Source organism: Grus americana, chromosome 5 (assembly GCF_028858705.1).
Source record: "Grus americana isolate bGruAme1 chromosome 5, bGruAme1.mat, whole genome shotgun sequence".
Classification (NCBI taxonomy): Eukaryota; Metazoa; Chordata; class Aves; order Gruiformes; family Gruidae; genus Grus; species Grus americana.
Window position 1 is genome coordinate 64,447,452 of NC_072856.1, and position 17,539 is coordinate 64,464,990.

The 17,539-nt window shown below is 40.9% G+C and overlaps 1 protein-coding gene across 4 annotated transcripts; it reads right to left on the minus strand.

The window, feature by feature from the left end:
* Positions 1-93: 93 nt before the first annotated feature.
* PCNX4 (pecanex 4) lies at positions 94-16,863 on the minus strand. 4 transcript variants are annotated; one of them, XM_054828883.1, is made up of 12 exons: positions 16,336-16,863; positions 13,577-13,629; positions 12,197-12,923; positions 10,377-10,556; positions 9,771-10,285; positions 8,844-8,944; positions 8,571-8,693; positions 7,967-8,330; positions 5,100-5,203; positions 3,599-4,635; positions 2,607-2,793; positions 94-2,248 (listed from the first exon to the last, which is right to left on the minus strand). In XM_054828883.1, the coding sequence occupies exons 3-12, from the start codon at positions 12,883-12,885 to the stop codon at positions 1,997-1,999; spliced, it is 3,552 nt and encodes a 1,183-aa protein (XP_054684858.1). In that variant the 5' UTR covers positions 12,886-12,923; positions 13,577-13,629; positions 16,336-16,863; the 3' UTR covers positions 94-1,996. The 4 variants fall into 4 exon arrangements, with proteins under 4 accessions (XP_054684858.1, XP_054684859.1, XP_054684857.1 ...); XM_054828884.1 differs by lacking the exon at positions 16,336-16,863 and adding an exon at positions 15,578-15,877; XM_054828882.1 differs by having other exon boundaries at positions 12,197-16,863.
* Positions 16,864-17,539: the final 676 nt, after the last annotated feature.

A 17,539-nucleotide genomic window follows, 5' to 3' on the forward strand; every position in this document is an offset into this window, starting at 1 on the left:
CTGCACATAAACCAGTTCTGTTCCTCCATCTGGTACCACCCAGGATCTCTGCTGGAGAAGGCAGCTGGGAACCAGATGAAGAGAACCAGAGGAAAGTGAGAGAAAAGGATCACCGTTCTCTGCAATTTTTTCTCAACTATTTTATTTGGTTTACAGATGATAAAGGATGAGGGCAGAAATTATAACCATCTTCAAATAGAAGACTACTGCTGCTGCAAAAAAAAAAGGTAATTAAATTTTCTGTGACCACACAGAAGACAAGTAGTAAGAGGCTTTACAATGGGGCAGGGAGGTTTCATTAGATTTACGAAAAAACCCAAACTTTCCAACAGCTGCAAGAACAACAAAGAACTGAACTCCTTGATGAGTTCACCATACTCCTGGTATTGAAAGTTTGAAATCAGATTAAACGTTTGCCAGGAGTAGTTCCTATTGAGAGGGAGCTGAAATCAGTGCTCTCTGAAAGCCCTTCCAGATCTGTTTCCCTGATGCTGCGCTTCCAGATACAGTTCGTGGCCAAGCAAGGTGATTTTAGGTTATCAGCAGTTTGTTATTTACGCTCCTGCGCACCAACCAACCACTTTCTAAAAGCTGCTTCCATTGATGTTCTGCATGAATTTCATCCTGTACCTTAGAGTGTTACACCATGGAGTCTGGCGGTGTTTCCTTGTCGCTTCTGGATTCCACTACAAGGTCTGCATATTTCTTTAAAATCAGTTATGGTCACCGATCAAAAGAAACAGCTAATAGCCAAGTACACAGCACATAGTCCTGTGACAAATTGTACTTAAAGGTGAGGAGTAAAAGTAATAAACATGCTCCAAATTATACACTGGGTGTCCTAAATCAGTACTAATTCAGTTATGGAGCAGATCTGATTTAAATTGATTCTACAGGTTAAAGACAGACAATTACCTACACCCTGCTCGGCATGTGCCAGCAGTAATGACACTGTAACTACACATTTATGTGCTAATGACTGGTGGTAAGGAACAGGATAAACAAGCCACTGGAGAGATGACCCAGACCTGTTTTCAAGGAGACCTGTAATATTGCAAACCAATTGCCAAACTGCAAGGTTAAAAAAAAAAAAAAATTACTTCTGGCACAAGGAGTTGGATTTCTGCCTCCCCTCCATCATCAAGCTCTCACTGTATTTGTGGAAGACTGGTTAGTGATGTGGACATCACTTGCAAACAACATGTGTGCATATATATATATACAAAATATATGGATATTGGAAGAAGGAACTAAAATTTAATCCATTTGGACTTAAATTCCTTCTCTAATTATGCATGTTGACTTTGATCAGTAGGTCACACAGGCTATTAATGTGTCAGAACACATGCTGTTTTATATAAATGCTCTTTGCCCCCCAAACAAGTACTTTGGTAAAAATCCTCCCTTCCGACTTTGCTATAGCATAGCTGGCAACTTACTACAACTAAGGAAGATCAGCTGAAGTCATAACAAATGCTAAAATTGAACTCAGTCCAATATAAAATGGCTGGAATAAAAAAAAATCATATAAATAGTCATATGTACATTTTGGTTACCAACTCTGTGGTTGACGGTACTACAGTGAGCTGTAACCTGACACTGCAAGTCACCTGTCCAACTATTAAAAAGAGAACAAAAATATAAAAAAAAAATCAGAATGCACAAAAAATAGTTAACATCAGAATTACGCTGCTCTTCTCTAAATGGGAGAAGAGAATTTCAGCACCTCCTGGCCTGTCAGCCACACAGGCAATGGTGTCTCACCATTGTGTTCCAGCAGCAAGAAAACAGTTCAAAACTTCCTGCCCGCTGAAGGTTCTGGCCAGCACCATTTCTGTGCAAATTGCGTATGCTGGCTTGGCACTGCCATCCAACGCCATTTCGAGTAAAATCTCACTTGTAGCGTATAAATGTAGCATGAGCATTTCATTCCCAACACGCAGATGGCAAATACAAAAGAATAATAATAGTAATAAAAAAAAGTGCTACAGACATTCTAGAACAGAGGCAGATGCAGAACTTCAGACGAATAAACAGGATAGCCGAGAGGTGGGTCTGCAGCTTGCACCGTAAGGTTTCGCAGGAGAACTGGGTGCGCCTGGATGCTGTAGCGTTCCTCATCATCATTTGTAGCATATAGCAGCTCCCAGGACAGATTTGCCCACTGACCTCGGACAGCTTCATCATTCAGTTTTCCCACTTGTACTAACAATTCCTGAAGAGTGAGGACTCGCCCAGTGTAAATTCCCTTTAAGAACAAACAGATGAAAATGTTCAGTACGTTCTCCGAGCGTTTTGGTTACAAAACACTAAATCAAGCTTTGGGGCTACATGCTATCAATATCGTCCCTTTACAAATGGCAAAGTCTATAAGCCAGTCTCCTCAGTTCAATTCTTCCATCTAGGAAGATAATCAGGGAAATACTGCTGCATCTGAAGAACAATGTGCTGTGATTTTCAACAACAGTCATGTCAGCTCCTCTCTACTACAAACATAAGCTTTGTCTGCACAGCCTTCATGTTTTGGAACACAATTAAAAAGAAAAAAAAACAGTGGAAAAGAAAACCAAACTTTGACTTTGCTTACTAGTGATGTTTCTTCTTACCATGTTTGGGTCATGCCCCAGTGAAAAAAGGTATGGCTTTTCCTGAAGAATTGCTTGCTGCCACTCAAGATCTGATACCAGTCCAATGTACCAATCGTTTTCATATTCTTCCAGATAGTTAATCAGCTCTTTGAAGTTCTCAACTGGACCCAGGCTTGCTTTGTCAACCATAAGTTTAAAAGCATACCTGAAAGGTGCAGAAAGCCATACAGTTAAGTAGCGTGGCAAAGGACAGGAGAAAGAAATTCTCCTTGGGCTACAGGAGGCAGAGAGGGAACAGCAAATGTTACCAAGCACAATCAACTTTGTAAGATACGGCTTGTCAGCTGAGTCACTGGAAGTTGGCAGGGGTATGCTTCTAGCTCACCCAGATGGAAAACACTGAGCTTAAACATCTTTCATTCACCTCAAACACCATTACCGCTGCCTGATAACAGAAAGTGCCAAACATCTAACTCCATCACAGTTCTCTTAGATTAGGGGGACAATAAAAATGGGTTGGTTTGCCCCACTTAACACAGCGTATTTCCAGTGCTGGAGACAGCTGCTGTAGGGACGGGAAGAAGGAAGGAATCTCCAGATCAGTCTTCACCACCGAGGGTTACAGGCAGTATTTATGTAGGAAGAAGCTACAAATATATTTAAATGATATGGTTTTAATAGACTCATAGAATGGTTTGGGTTGGAAGGGACCTTAAAGCCCATCTAGTTCCAACCCCCCTGCCATGGGCAGGGACACCCTCCACTAGCCCAGGTTGCCCAAAGCCCCATCCAACCTGGCCTTGAACACTTCCAGGGATGGGGCATCCACAACTGCTGTGGGCAACCTCTTCCAGTGCCTCACCACCCTCACAGTAAAGAATTTCTTCCTTATATCTCATCTAAATCTACCCTCTTTTAACATGAACTACTCTTAGTGAAGCAATACATACCTTCAAAGGATAGGACTCTTTACATCATTTTTATAATCTGAGGGAATATTTTTCTTTTACCTGAATGCTTTTAATGCAAGTTGGAATAGCTCCGGTTTGCCAGTTAGCCAGTCCAAACCAACAGACCAGGGAATACCACCAGTGTACGCTCTGAACACATGGCTCGGGGCAGGCACAGTGTTATCTAGTCCAAACAGACCAAAACAACATGACAATACTCCATGGATGTACAAGTCTTTCAAAATTTTATCTTTCATAAGGTCTTCAAGTAAATTGGAAGGCTTTTCTTTCAGATGAAAAAAGTCCAGTTGACTCAAAACAAAGTGGTACCATTCTTCTGGAAACCTCTGTCTCATTTCATTGACTTTGGAAGCAGGCACCGGGGCTGTTCTCCATTCTTCAGGGATGCTCAACAGCTCCGAGTAAGAGCAACTAAACTCAACCCGAGATAAAACTTCTTGCTGTTTCCCTTTGTCTACAGCAGGAAGCCCAAGCACAACGGCCCTGTATAATTTCTCTTCTGGTGACATTTCTTGTGGGACATCTTGGCTCTGTGTTTCTACAGATCCTGGAATAGACAGATGTACTTTTGGTGTAGTTCCCAGCTGCCCAGGTTCTTTTCTGTCTTTCATTCTGCCACTGGGTTCAAGATCAAAAATGTCACTGTCGTCAGTCCAATCCTCAATTGTATCGACACTGAAGCTGTCTTCTTCCCTCAGAGGCCTGGATCTCTCTACTGCGCTGCTACGCTGATTTTCTGGAAATAATCCTTTTTTGTTCTTGTCAGCATTGCCAGGGCTTTCCTGCATTTTTGATTTATTATAACAATACTGGACTAGCATCCACACAAGCACTTTAATGAAATCATCTTTCAGGTGCTTTAAATTCTCATGAGAGTCAATTATTCCAGACAACACATTTCTGGCATCAGAATACAGCCGCACAGGTAGAACAGTACAAGGAGTCAAAATGTGTCCAAAATGGCGATTAGGAGAGAGAATCTTTGTGTGCTCCTGATTTTCGAAGGCCATTTCAAAAACTTCATCAACTCTGTGAGCTTCAGCAGCGTGACAAGATGTTTCCTGCAATTCCAGTCCCTAAAGCATAAATGAAAACAATTTGGCTTTAGTCTTCACCAGTACGTATCCTTAAATGCTAGCGAGCTGCTTTCTTGCAACAAAATTGTTCTGAACAAATAAAGGTATGTTCCATTGTCAGTATTTCCACAACTGAACCTACAAATCTAACGAGAGGTAATAGTAATAGCAAAGCACTCACTACAATATTAGACACAGATCAATGTCTTAAAAAAATAAATCTTTGTCCCATACAGATCTTCTTACTAGCCAGCTTATTAAAGATGTTCTGTCGTGAGCAAGATGATAAAAAAAAATCATGTCCGCTAAGCATGGCAGTTGCAAGACTAGTTAACATAGCAATAACTCTCATCTTAAAAAAATTGTGACATCAGGTAAATCAGTTACGTTCTTGAAATGTTATACAGCAAAATGTTTGCATGATTTCAAAACACGAATATGTCAGTCCGTCAGCACACAGTTACCTTAATGTTAACACCACAGTAAGTGAAGCCTTTTTCTAGCACCAGTATCCACATCAGTCTATCCTGAAAACGGCACAAGTAATGTGATCCAGGTAGAGAGAGACCTAGACAAGAAAAAGTCAAAACAAACCCTATGGTATTACCGAGGCATTATATCGATGAAAACCTTTCCTATGTGCCAACGGAGGAATTCAACTGCAAACACAAAATAGTTCTCTGTCAACAAAGTCAGTTAAAACTGGCTAATTAGTACCCTAGAATCTTAAAGGAACAAGCTGCAAAGCTGGATCTTGAAATTGTAGTGCTGTCTTAGAAAAAGCTGTGGAACGCTGGGAAACCCTCACAGAACTGCAGAACTACAACATTCATACTGGACCAGGGTTAGCCAACCCCACCCTCAATTCCCTTTGTAGAGACGACTTTCATGATTCAAGATCATCTTTGGCTGCATTTCCAACTGCGCAGTTCCCACTGGTGTCACCTGGGGATCTAAAATTCTTATGACTGCTGAATACATTAAAGAATCATCATTGAGCACGTGAGTATCTTAATGGTCCCTACCTGCTGTGGAATAGGAAGTTTATTTGTTATGAGAGAAATAAAAATCTAACTCAATAGGATTTGTTACCTACATCACCAGTTCCTAAATTGACTTGTTTGTATTCCAGAATGATTAGAAAATATGCCTTAGGATGCAAAATCCAGAGTGTAAATGATTCTGCTCAAGTGTCAGCTTACCAATGACATAACATCACACCCATTTTACAGACACATAAATAGAGGCAGAGAGGCAAAGATCTACGTTTTCAAGAGCACCTGCTTATCTTTAAAGATTTGTGACTCAGTATCACACACATTGAACACTAACAGTAGATACAGTGGAAATCATCTGTAGTCTTTCTGCAATACCTTTGTGTGTGAGGGGGGGGGAATAAATCTGATTCCACTGTCTTCAGTTTGACATCACCAAAAATACAGCCACAGAAAATAAACTGGAATTTGAAGATCAAGTCCTGAACAACTTCAGATCACACATCAAAGTAATTGGCACTCAAAAATCCCACAATCTGGCTCTCACCGTAAAAATTAGATGAAACTTATGTCCAAAGAAAACGGTATTTTTTCTCTCTTCTACCTATTTCAATAAAAAGTGCAATGCCAAACTTCCTAGCACTGGCGGTTATACTGTATTTCTTTTAAGTTATAGCCTACTGTCAACTTCTCCAATACAACAGTGCTGTTCTTAAACATGACATTTGCTGCCAGCTTATGACCTGCTTCTGCTCTCACTCACGTCCAAGTGATCACTCACTTGCACTGAGAAATTTAGTTTTAGAATGTTGTAAGATGAAATCAGTGAAACCAACCATTAAGCTGTAGTTAAAATTTAAGTAACCTTTTCTATCCCACTGAGCTAATGAAGTGCATTTTCTTGCTAACATTTTGCAAAGATTTTAATTCTTTTCTTGCTAGCTGTTAAAGCTACTAAACCTCCTTTACATAAGAAAAATAAGGTTTTAAATTAAACTAGAGTCACACAAAGTAGTACCTCTTCATTTTGAGCTCATCTGAGACCACCATGTTTTTTCTTGCTTGAAGACATTCATTCACAGATTTTCCCATTAAAGAGGAGACTTTTTTCCCCCTCAAGACTGGTGTTTAAATAATTTAATCTGAGGCATACATGCCACCAGTGTCATGATGGCAATGGAGAAACATTTAAAAAAAAAAGAAAATACATATACATATAAAATAGATATAACAGATGTCTATTATATAATAAAAATATATTTATCATATATATAAAACATACATAGGCTGACGCAGTAGACAAACTGAAGTGTCTGTCTCCTTTAGAGGAAAAAAGCTTCCTTGTTTTATTTTTCTAATACCTCTCTCTACACTAGTACTGTAAGTGCTGCAAATGTTGCCTAGTAAAGCACTTGCATATACTCTCCAAAGTGTGATAAAGATTAACTTCCACTCTCTTTAAATATTAGTTCATTTTTTCTAGTCATAATTCATTTTCCAAGAGGTTTATGCAAATATTTGCCTCTTGTCTAAGGGCAGTGATCTTTTGATTATTAACAAAGACTGTTTCTCAAGAAAATGAGCTTGCAATTTTAACAGCTATTCTATCTCCAGCTGGGAAAAAGACTCAACATTTCTTCACCTCCATTTCTGTAATTCTGTGAAACACCCATCATGATGCCTTTCACAGGTTTCGAGACCACAAGTGCTGTTACAACCCTACCCTGACTGCCTGCACAAGATACGACATTAAGTCTTATCAACTGGTTCTGTTCTCAACTGTTTCCCACTAGCTAGGCTACATTGTGTATTTTACAAACATTCAATCCTTACAAACATTCAATCCTTATTCACATTCCTAATGAACACAGCCAAATTAGCAAAGTCATCTTCTGGATCCTGAGTAATGGCCTGATGCAGAGAAAGACACGTACATACACAACCACAAAGAGCAGTTTGACACACCTCCTCCTCTCCACTCACTGTCAAGAGAACCCCTCAATTTACTGCCTCCAATTAGGTGCAATGAATGCGTACCATCCTTTTTTCTTCAGTATAAAAACGTTAGGATTGATACTGTTTCATCACCATTTCATCTGTCCTTATTTTAAAGATAAAGCAGAATTATTTTCTTACAAGAATGTAACAATTAGAGATGTACAAGAAAGAGAAGAGTAATCACTTTTTCCTCAATCGAACAATCTCTGAATATCAGATTTAAGCCACGTTTCACGGCGTAGGTTAAATCAGATGCTACGTTTCTCCTGTTCTCCAGCAAAATCACGTTTCCTAAAATACTTAGCTACACTCCTTCACAGTGTCGCTAGTGTACCTACCTAGGCTACCGGCTGCTAGGGCAGACTGCAGAGCAACAGCCAGACTTGGAAGCATCTGCTGGTAGTACACAGTATCGGTGCAAACACAGGCTGTAGCACCCACAGGTCCTGGCCAGCTTCGGATAGGCCTAGGAAACCCAATCAAAAATACTGGTAACGTGAAGAGTGGCAGCAAGGGAGAAGAAAGGAGCGCAGAGATGGCGATGAAGGTCAGCAGGATCGGGAAGAAAACAACGTTGAGTGTGATTAAGCTGGCAGCAGATTTACGGCGTTGTTTTTTCTCTGTCCATGACGTCAACAGAATAGCTATGGCAAACTGCAACTTTGAGACAAACTGAAGCAGTCGATCCCGTAGGATACCAACCTGCAAGATACATACAAGCACGTTTATTCGTATCGCGTTATACTCAGCACTGCCAAAGCCGCTTTATCTACAACAATTTTAAGAAAAGGAAGCGTGATTATCATTGACTGGTATTACAGTGTCTATCTTAGTACAGTTATTTAGCTTCTGTTTGCTAAGTCCTGGACTCACTAATAGTGGAAGGCAAGGAAACAAAGACTTTAAGTGAGAACTATCCGCTTAAATTTACATTACAATTACCAGCAAGAGTCTGATTCCTGTATCAAGGCTCCTGTTCCACCAGAGGTCTGGATTAAACACCAACATTTGTGCTATTGACACAACCACTATGTCCAGTAGGGCATTTTCTGTATTCTGCCAGACCTAAAATAGAAATATGTTAGACATACGTTTAAAAAATGTTTTTATTGATCTCTGCTTTCATGACCTGGAAATATTTCTTCCAAGTCACCTTATTACTTATATCATGTAGGAGAGAATTGCTTAGGCTAACGTATTTAAAATTCAAATTACCATCCTAAATATTCTTGTGAATCCAATGCAAACAGACACAGAATGAAGGTTTTGTAGCGAACGGTCTAGTGACAGGAATGCTATCATAGCAAACGGAGACACTGTAATCGAAATAAAAGAATCATTGATTTCCTTTCAAAAACATAATTAAAGTCTACAGAGGTAAGCAGTCTTATTGTGGAACAGAAATCTTAGTGTAAAAAGAGAACTCTTCATTATTACAAACTCCTCTTTGTATAACGCTTCCAGGATATCAAGCAGTGTATTTGCACTAATGGCCCAAGATAACAAACATTTATGTCAAGGCTTAGTTGTTACTTGCTATTACTTTTTCGTTGTTTGTTTCCCCAAGAAAATGGAAATACTCAAATAAGTAAAAATAAACATGGGAATAGCACTCATCAATCCACTTCCCCAAACTGATGCTTCTTTATAAAATTAAATAATTTAGATCAAATTTTGGTTCCCCCAAAGTAGATACATTCGTCCCTAACCTACCAGAAAGGAGACTGTCCCCTTTACTAGGGAGTTGTAAGAACCAAATATTTAGTCAGCTTGAAGACTCTCAACAAACTTTTGTTTCCGAGTACCTTTTAAAAATTCTGAAAGAGCCATGTTTTCAAAAGTGAGTACTGATGTTATAACTAAAATCCTTTAAAAGGCCTTGCTTTGAGCTGGACTTTTTAAAAGCTCAACTTTTTAGGTTTACTCCTAAAAAAAATAAATAAAAATCACTGATCGCTTCCAAATATTCTCAACCAGTGATTTTGACCTCAGTGCACAATTTAGCGAAACATCAACAAATATTTCCAGCTACTTGGTTTTTCTTAGCTCATTCACAGAATCTTGCACATACAGTAATTCTAGTGCTGTTTCAATCTTCCTACAAGCATCATCTAACAAACAACAGACAGTGCGTATTCCTACCTAGTGTTAGTAAAATCCTCCTGACAACACCAACTTTCATTAGCCTTCTTTGCTTCTCCATGAGCACAGTCACAGTCCTGACATCCTTTGGATAAAAGGGGTTTCGGAAGACTCCAAACAAGTACACTCTCTGAATCTCTCTAAGAATCCACATAATTATAAGTAATATGATCAGAACGTAACTCGCTACAGCCTGAGGACTGGCTTTGGAAAATGATGAAAAGCCTGCAAATTGATGCAGCAGGCTAGCTTCTATGAGAGCAAACGTCAACACAGTCAAATAAAAAATAAATTCCCTCCACCCAAATTGTATTCTAAGACCTCTGTGCATATTTTTAGATTTGCTGGAGCCTAAATGGCTGATCATGGTGTGTTTGAAGGCAAAACCAATCTCACTTAGGTTAAGACTCAGTATGAACCCAAATCCAGTCATGAAGAGGATCACACCGAGAGTGCTGGGAATGAAATACGATGCTATTGCTGTTCCAGCAGAAATGAGAAACATTACTAATAACCTGTGAAGGAGAAAATAAAAAAGATTTGCTTGAAAAGAAAAAGGTTATAATCAATATTGATATATTTTACAATTATATAAACAACATTTACTTTGTGTTACTTGACATAGGTGAACCTCCTAGGCCAAACTCCAACAGTTGTTCCATTCCCCATAGAAAAAGTGCGTCAAGTGGGGGCAGAATTCCCATTGCCCACAAGAACGGCAGAAAAAGAAATACGATGTGCAAAATCTGGTTTGTCTGTTCTAGAATGGCTGTGTTGACAGCAAACCTGGATAAAAGAAGAAACGCATTTGACTTCTGTGAAGAAAAAGATAACTGATGTGTGGGAAGACTTTTTGTTTAACTGCTACAGTAAATCCAGAAGTACAAACATTACATATTCAATCTACAAAACCTCAAGTAGTATCTTTTAAAAGGAAAAATAAGGACATACATTTATGCTTGGGGCAGTAATATACTAATTAGAACATCAGAACACAGGCTAATTTTTCATTCAAAAGATTCAAAGCCTTCAGATTACACAGATGAATCAAGTGATGCAAGTCACAACAGTATCAAAACAATTAGGATAATACACTCAAGAAATACTTGTGCAAAAAGAAAGGTTCAAAGGCTCTAAGACCTCAACCATTTAACAACAACAAAAAATACTAAGTATTCTTTCAGAATTAAAAAAGTGAAACTTTATGCAAGTCCAAGACCTAAGATGTAAGCCTTAACACTGAAATAACTGGCACGTTGCCTGTACACCAAAAGATAAACTCTCTTTAGGAATATGAAATGTTATTTTCTACATAACAGCATTAAAATCTTCCTGTAAAAACACAAAGATCAGCGTTAGAAATCTACATAAATTCTAAGCCATCCATAGTTCACCAGCTAGCTAATTAAATTAAAGGTGTACTGCTAAAATATTTGGTTTCTCTCTCCTTCTTACTAAAGAAATTAGTAAGCTTCAGAAGAATTTTGTCAGGAATTTAAAGAATGCCTGAGTTTTCTCCTCAGGAAATTAGAAGAATTTGGGGTCCAAGACCACAAGTATAATTTCCATATCATAACTGAAGATGCAACTAGGGTAAACCATTAACACAGACATCTCCAAGTGCAAAACCAGTAAAATCAAACATGCGCCTTTTTTTTTTTAATGCATTTGAAGTACTCCAACCATAAAATATGTACATGTGACAAAGTGATATAAATATCACCTGACAGGGAGAAAGTAATCTAAAAGCATCTTGCTTTAAGAGATTCTACAAATACTTTAGCTAAGACACTCATCTGAAAAGAAATATAAAAGTCTCCTCTTTGTAGACCGACACAGTTCTTTTGTATTACAAAAAGCATTTAAAAATCTAAGTTCAAAACCCATATAATAAAGATACAGCAACGTTCACATTTGCTTATCCACTCATTAAAACCAAATTTGTGGTCCTTTTTTGCCTGTAATTTATAACCCTCTGTAATCACTTTGTAGAGATTAAATTAGAAAATGTTCCAGGATGAAATCTGGATATAAATCCAGTGCGCCTGAATTGTGCAGTGTTTAGATCTATAGTTCCAGATCAGGAACGTGTTTTTCAAAAACATATCCTTTAAAAGGATGTTGATGCAAATGCTCTTGCACAAAAATACTGAAATTGACACTAGAAGATAATTTTAGCTGTCCCTTACGTAGAAACTGCTTTTCCTAATTTACGTGGAATGCTATAAAAATTTAACAACCACCTTTTATGCACAGTGTAAAGCATAAGTTTTTACCGTACACTCTTCTAGCTTCTTTCTTTGGAGTTCCTACGGGTGATTAGAATCTCAAAATAAATTTCCCTCAGAAGAATCATTTCATCCTTCTCATCAAAAATATAAAGAATAACCATTACTTTTATTAGCCGAATACTGTATTAGGTTTACCTGTGTGCAAGATCCACTGCAATAAAGAGAAAAATATAGAAGGGTCTCATCAGAGCAGTGATTTCGTAAGTATCCAGTGCTTGGAAAGTAGCTGTTTCGGTAGCTGTATTTATGATTAACGAATACTCTCCTATACATATAGTCACCCAGCCAAATACAAAGATCATAACAGTTCCTCCAATGTTGCTATACAGCAAGGTTATTCTGTTTGGCAGCAAATACCAAGTTCCCAGCCCACACAATACCCCTGCCAGAAGGGAATGAAATACAGTGTTGATTATATACTTCTTGCCAGGAATAATAAATTTTACTGTCTCTGAACCTACACAGCTGGAAAATTCAAACTCATCTTCATCTGTCAGGGTATTCTGAATTTGCATTCTTTCTACTCTCACTGTTTTCTGTTTTGCATATAGATTTGTCATCTGAAGAGTAAGTGCAGTAACAAACATCAGTCCTCCTGAAAGTGCTGCAGTATAATAGTCTTTCATAATGCCTAATTGGTACAAAAGTGTTCCCACTCCTCCCAAAACCCATGGTGTCAAGAAAAGAATAATCTGATTCACATATATGTAAGGAGGGGCACAATAGCCTAATTTAAACCGGGGACCTCCCAGCACAGTCTGTGGAAAGCGCTTCAAGAAGAACTCCTGTTTGTAATCATTCAGCAGAGGTACATCTGGACCCATTCTTATTATTCAGGAATGCTGGATGAATATCATTTTTCCTGTAAGAGACCAGAAAGAAAAAACCAGAAACATTACTGAATCTGGAACTTGTAACTTAACCAGGGAAATTCTTTTGTCCTATTTTCATTTACCAAGTTATATTGAAATTCTGACATGTTAGTGTTAACAGACGTCATCCTAAAGCACCCACAGAATCTGCTATAATACAACTACTAAGCAAACACCTAAAATGGAAAAAGACTATTTTAAAATAAAGAATACATCCATGATCTGAAGCTTTAGGTGACAAATAAAACATATAATCTGTTCTTAAGATATGATAAAACCAACTCATCCCCACACCAGAACACCTTCCTAAAAGTGAATTTTTTTCTGTGCTGCATCTTGCCACAGACCTCTAATTCCAATTAATTCTGTCAAGGATATCCATGTACAAAGAGAAGAGTTCGTGATTTCAGTGAATAGCCACATAAGAGCAAGGATACAGTCACACCAAGGTCCCTCTGAAAATCAAAGCCTTATGAAATAAGCTAACTGTAAAAAAATTGTTTTCCACATCAGCATTTTTACTGCCCTCCTACAAAGCCCAGTTGCAGAACAGGATCTCACTGTACTAAGCACTACACAAGACATAAAACAGTTCACTTTCTGCTACCTAAACCACATAAAATAAAAAAAATAAACACAATACTTGTGAGTTGTAGCAGAATTGGCGCATATTCTTCTGTATGTCAATGGAAAAAGCTGAAAAAGGAAAAGATACCTGTAAATATTTAAAACGAATCATCAAATAGAAATCAGATATGAATACTCATTTAGAGAGGATCAGACAATGTAGAAATAATGAATGTATGATAGTAACTATGATATTCAAATATAATTTTATGCTACTAGTCACAAAAGCAAAAATCCATGAATGACAGATAGGAATACTCAAGCTAAGAAACAGGGTGAAAAAGCAGCACAGAAATGCAGTGCCAAAGAACTTAATTAATAATAATTCTAAAAAAGACATGTTGGTGTGCATTAGGAGATGTGAAAGTACTGAAATTCTGACTTTCTTCTACTGAACCTGTATAATCTGATGAATACCTATCTGCCACCATTGCTGGTATAGTCAAAATGAAACACTCAGCTGCCATGGAGTTTCCAAACTACTGCAATCTCTTCCTTCTACAATACCAAATGCTTTTAGATGCTTCTGAGAACAACTTACTCCTCACATTTAAACAGATTATCAGTCACTTGGCTGTACATAGATACTGGTCATCGGGGACTAAGTTAGAAACAGTGCAAAGGAGAGAGATTAAAAGCCATTCATATGCATTATCACGACTGCAAATTCACATTCAGGGTCCACTAGTGAAAATCAAGACCCCACAGGCTCTGTAACTACTCTCCATGTAGGCTGTGGAATTATTATTAAAAATTCCAATTTGGAACAACTTGGAATTCTAGTTTGGAATTTTTACACATAGAATGCTGAAAACAGATAGGTTTTTTTTTTGGTTATACTACTTCAAGCCATTGAAAGTTTCCTAAGGGAAGAAGGTGGCAGCAGTCAGTCTTAATGGAAAAGACACATGTTGACAATGGAGAGGGGAATTCAGTGCCGTCAGCTCAGGAATTTGAAAATATTATGGGGACACACCCAACCAAAAAAATTCCAAATGTAATTAAAAAAAAAAAATCGCAATTTGGCCAATCTTGTTTAGAAAAAGAAACACTGTTTAGAGGGCTACATAGGCATGGAACTAAGTTGCTGCAAAAGTTACAGGCAGTAGAAGATTTATGCGAACATAAATGATACAAGATGAGTTTTAAAAGAAATGGAGAACCAAAAGGTGCATAGTTTTCCTTGAAAAACAGTTTTTGGGCAGCTGTGTTTTTCTGCTCTGAGGAGGACTCTTTTTGTTGCATTTGTGTTTGTCAGTTTATATTGCTAACAAAATGTTAACAAAACATTCCTCTTACAGTTTCTGTGTAAACAATAGACATCTTTGTGTGAGACACAAAAATCTACGCACATAAACAATATCGTTCTACTTGGCTATACTCCAAAATGAGGCAGAAAAAGATGTGGATTTATTTATAAATGAAAATCCCAAGACTTCAGCTCACGAACTACGGAAACCATACCCTCAACTATCCTCCTGGCTTCCAAATTGCCAGGTAGCACATTAGGACTTCAAAGAGGTGCTCATGCGTGTCTCGTTATTTCTGTGCAAAGCCCTAGCAACAAGACTCCACACATTAGCGACTGTTTACAGGACCTGGCTTCAATATACATTCCTAACATACAGGCCTGGCCTGACTTTGACAACTTGCCTGGTTACCCAAACAATCCACACCACAACAGTTTGTCATCACCAGCAGGGATCCACGCGGCTTAGATACTATCATAACAAGGATGGTAACAGGACTTTAACACCATAAAGTCATTTAGCATGTTTCCCCCACCCCAATATTCTATGTCCTTATCACAAAAGGAATCAAAGCAAATCTTGCTCATTCAGGCAGAACCTCACAAGAGGGCGTGAATTTTTGTCTAAATGAACATCATCCTTCAGGGCCACTGATGGTGGATCAGCTCAGTGCGGTTTGGGTTTATTTCAAGCAGATTACAGAAGAACACGTGTACAGCTCTCAGCCATCTAAGCTGCTGAATCACATAAGGCTTAAAAATACTTACCTCAGTGGTCTTCGAGGTCTTTTTGCGTGAGGCTAAGTAACGGTTATAACCCACCTGCTAGCACAGGAGGGAGGAACGCCAGCGCCGGGGGCGCGGGGGATAGCTCCTGTCCAGGCAAATCCACACGCACCCCCCGCCCACCTCTGTGCCCAGACACCTGCACCTCTCCTCCAGGGTTAGATTCAGCTGTGCTGCAGGCCAGCTTCCAACGCAGGAGCCAGACGGCGCAGGCCGATGCCCTCCCGGTGAAGGGGGGACGCGGCTTTCAGGCCAACACGCTCCATCCGGTCACGGGCAGAGCCCCCCCGCGAGCAGGCTGGAAGGCCCGCAGACCTCCCCCGCCCTTCCCGAGAGACCCCTGCACCTCACCGGCCGGGCCGCCACCACGCTTCCTACCCGGCGACCTTTCCCCCTCCCCAGTCTTCTACAGGAACGGAATTTGAAATAACCAAGCGACCAAAAATAAAGCCTCTGCTATTTTCAACTCCGGAGGGGAAAGGGAGCCAGGGTGGGCAAACCCGCGGGGAGCAACGCCAGTCAGGCAGAGCCAGACGGGACGGGCTATCCCCGCAGCGCCGCCTCCCCGCTTCGGGGAGGCCTTAGCGCCTCGCCTGCTCCGGTGAAGGGCCCCACGGCGCCCCGGCTGCTGCCGCCACCGCGGGGTGGGGGGGAGCGGGCAGGTGGGTGCCTGCACCCCTGCGGCGAACGGCCGGGAATAGGCAGCCGCGGTAAAGAGCCTCTACGAGGCGGGCACCTACCTCTGGCCCGGGCTCGGAGCAGGTCAGGGGCTTTGCGGGGCGGGGGGAGAAGGGGAACGGAGCTGAGCCTGCGGCGGGAGGAGGTGGAGGAGGGAGGATGGCGGAGCGCTCCCCCCTCTCCCCCCCCGCCCCAAGGCTGTCCTGAGGGAGCGTGAACGGCGCAGGTCGCAGACAGGCGCTCCTCCCCGCCGGTAGTGCCCCTCCGCTCCGCCGCTGCTGCTGAGGACGGCGGGGAGGGAGAAGGTGGAAGTGGTGGCTAACGGTGGCGAGGAGGCCCAGCCTCGCTGCCGCCGCGGCGGCGGCCCCCTCCCCTCCGCACTCCACCCCTCTCTTCCCTCTCCTCGATCACTGCCGCCATTTTGCCCGCCTGAGGCAGCCGGTGGCGGGGGGACGGTGTGGGGGTCAGCGCTGCCTGTGGGAAATGGCCCTGGCCCGTGAGATGGTGGCGGGGAGCGTTTTTGTGGTGGCGCCGGCACAAGAGCTGCGAGCGGCCGTGAAGGCGAGGGGCTGCTCCAGCTCCCCTGCGGCGGGGCTTACCCCCACGGCACGCCGGTGACCCCCCCCGCCGCCCTGCCCACCCGATCTCCCTCAGCAGTACGGGTTTTTACAGCTGTGCTTTCCACTGTCTTCCCCTGTTGTAAAATTAGGCGGGAGGCATGTCTCTAGCTGTGGCCTGCCAGCACCTTCCCGAAATGAAGAAGAAAAGAGAAGGGTGAAGAAAATCCCTCAGTCCGCAGAGGAGCTGTGGCAAGGCAGCGCAGGCTACCTGTGGCCGCCATCGCCAGCCATGAGCCGGCCTTGTGCAGCCCAGGCCTCCTCTGTCCTCACGGGTCAGTGCCCCGTTCCAGCAGCGCTGCCTTTCGAGGCTGGTCCCTCTTTAGCTGATCAATTCATCACCCAGACATCTTTGGTTTCCTCAAGTTTCTTTCCATCTATCTGAGAGCTGGTATGGAAATGTTAGAAGCTGTTTTTTCATTGGTTTTAAAAGTCGTTTTCATGATCTTCCCACATTAAAAGTGCAAGCCCAACCAAATTAGTCTGTTTCTTTAATTATCATGACATAGAACATTCCATACACAACATCTTAGTATTCTATTAAAACATTTAGCACAAATACTCAACCACAGAATTCTGATGTGATATTAAAATACTTCTAAAAGTTTCCTTAATCTTGAATGTTAATGATCTTTCTCAGTGTATGTAT

What these genes read in the sequence shown, in the direction of transcription:
- PCNX4 (XM_054828883.1), bottom strand. Translation starts at nt 12,885, where the DNA reads ATGGGTCCAGATGTACCTCTGCTGAATGATTACAAACAGGAGTTCTTC. An exon ending in GCAGTGGATCTTGCACACAG is followed by an intron (nt 10,557 to 12,196) that starts GTAAACCTAATA and finishes TCTTTTATCCAG; the next exon opens with GTTTGCTGTCAACACAGCCA. An exon ending in CCTAGCAGCCGGTAGCCTAG is followed by an intron (nt 5,204 to 7,966) that starts GTAGGTACACTA and finishes TTTCTTGTCTAG; the next exon opens with GTCTCTCTCTACCTGGATCA.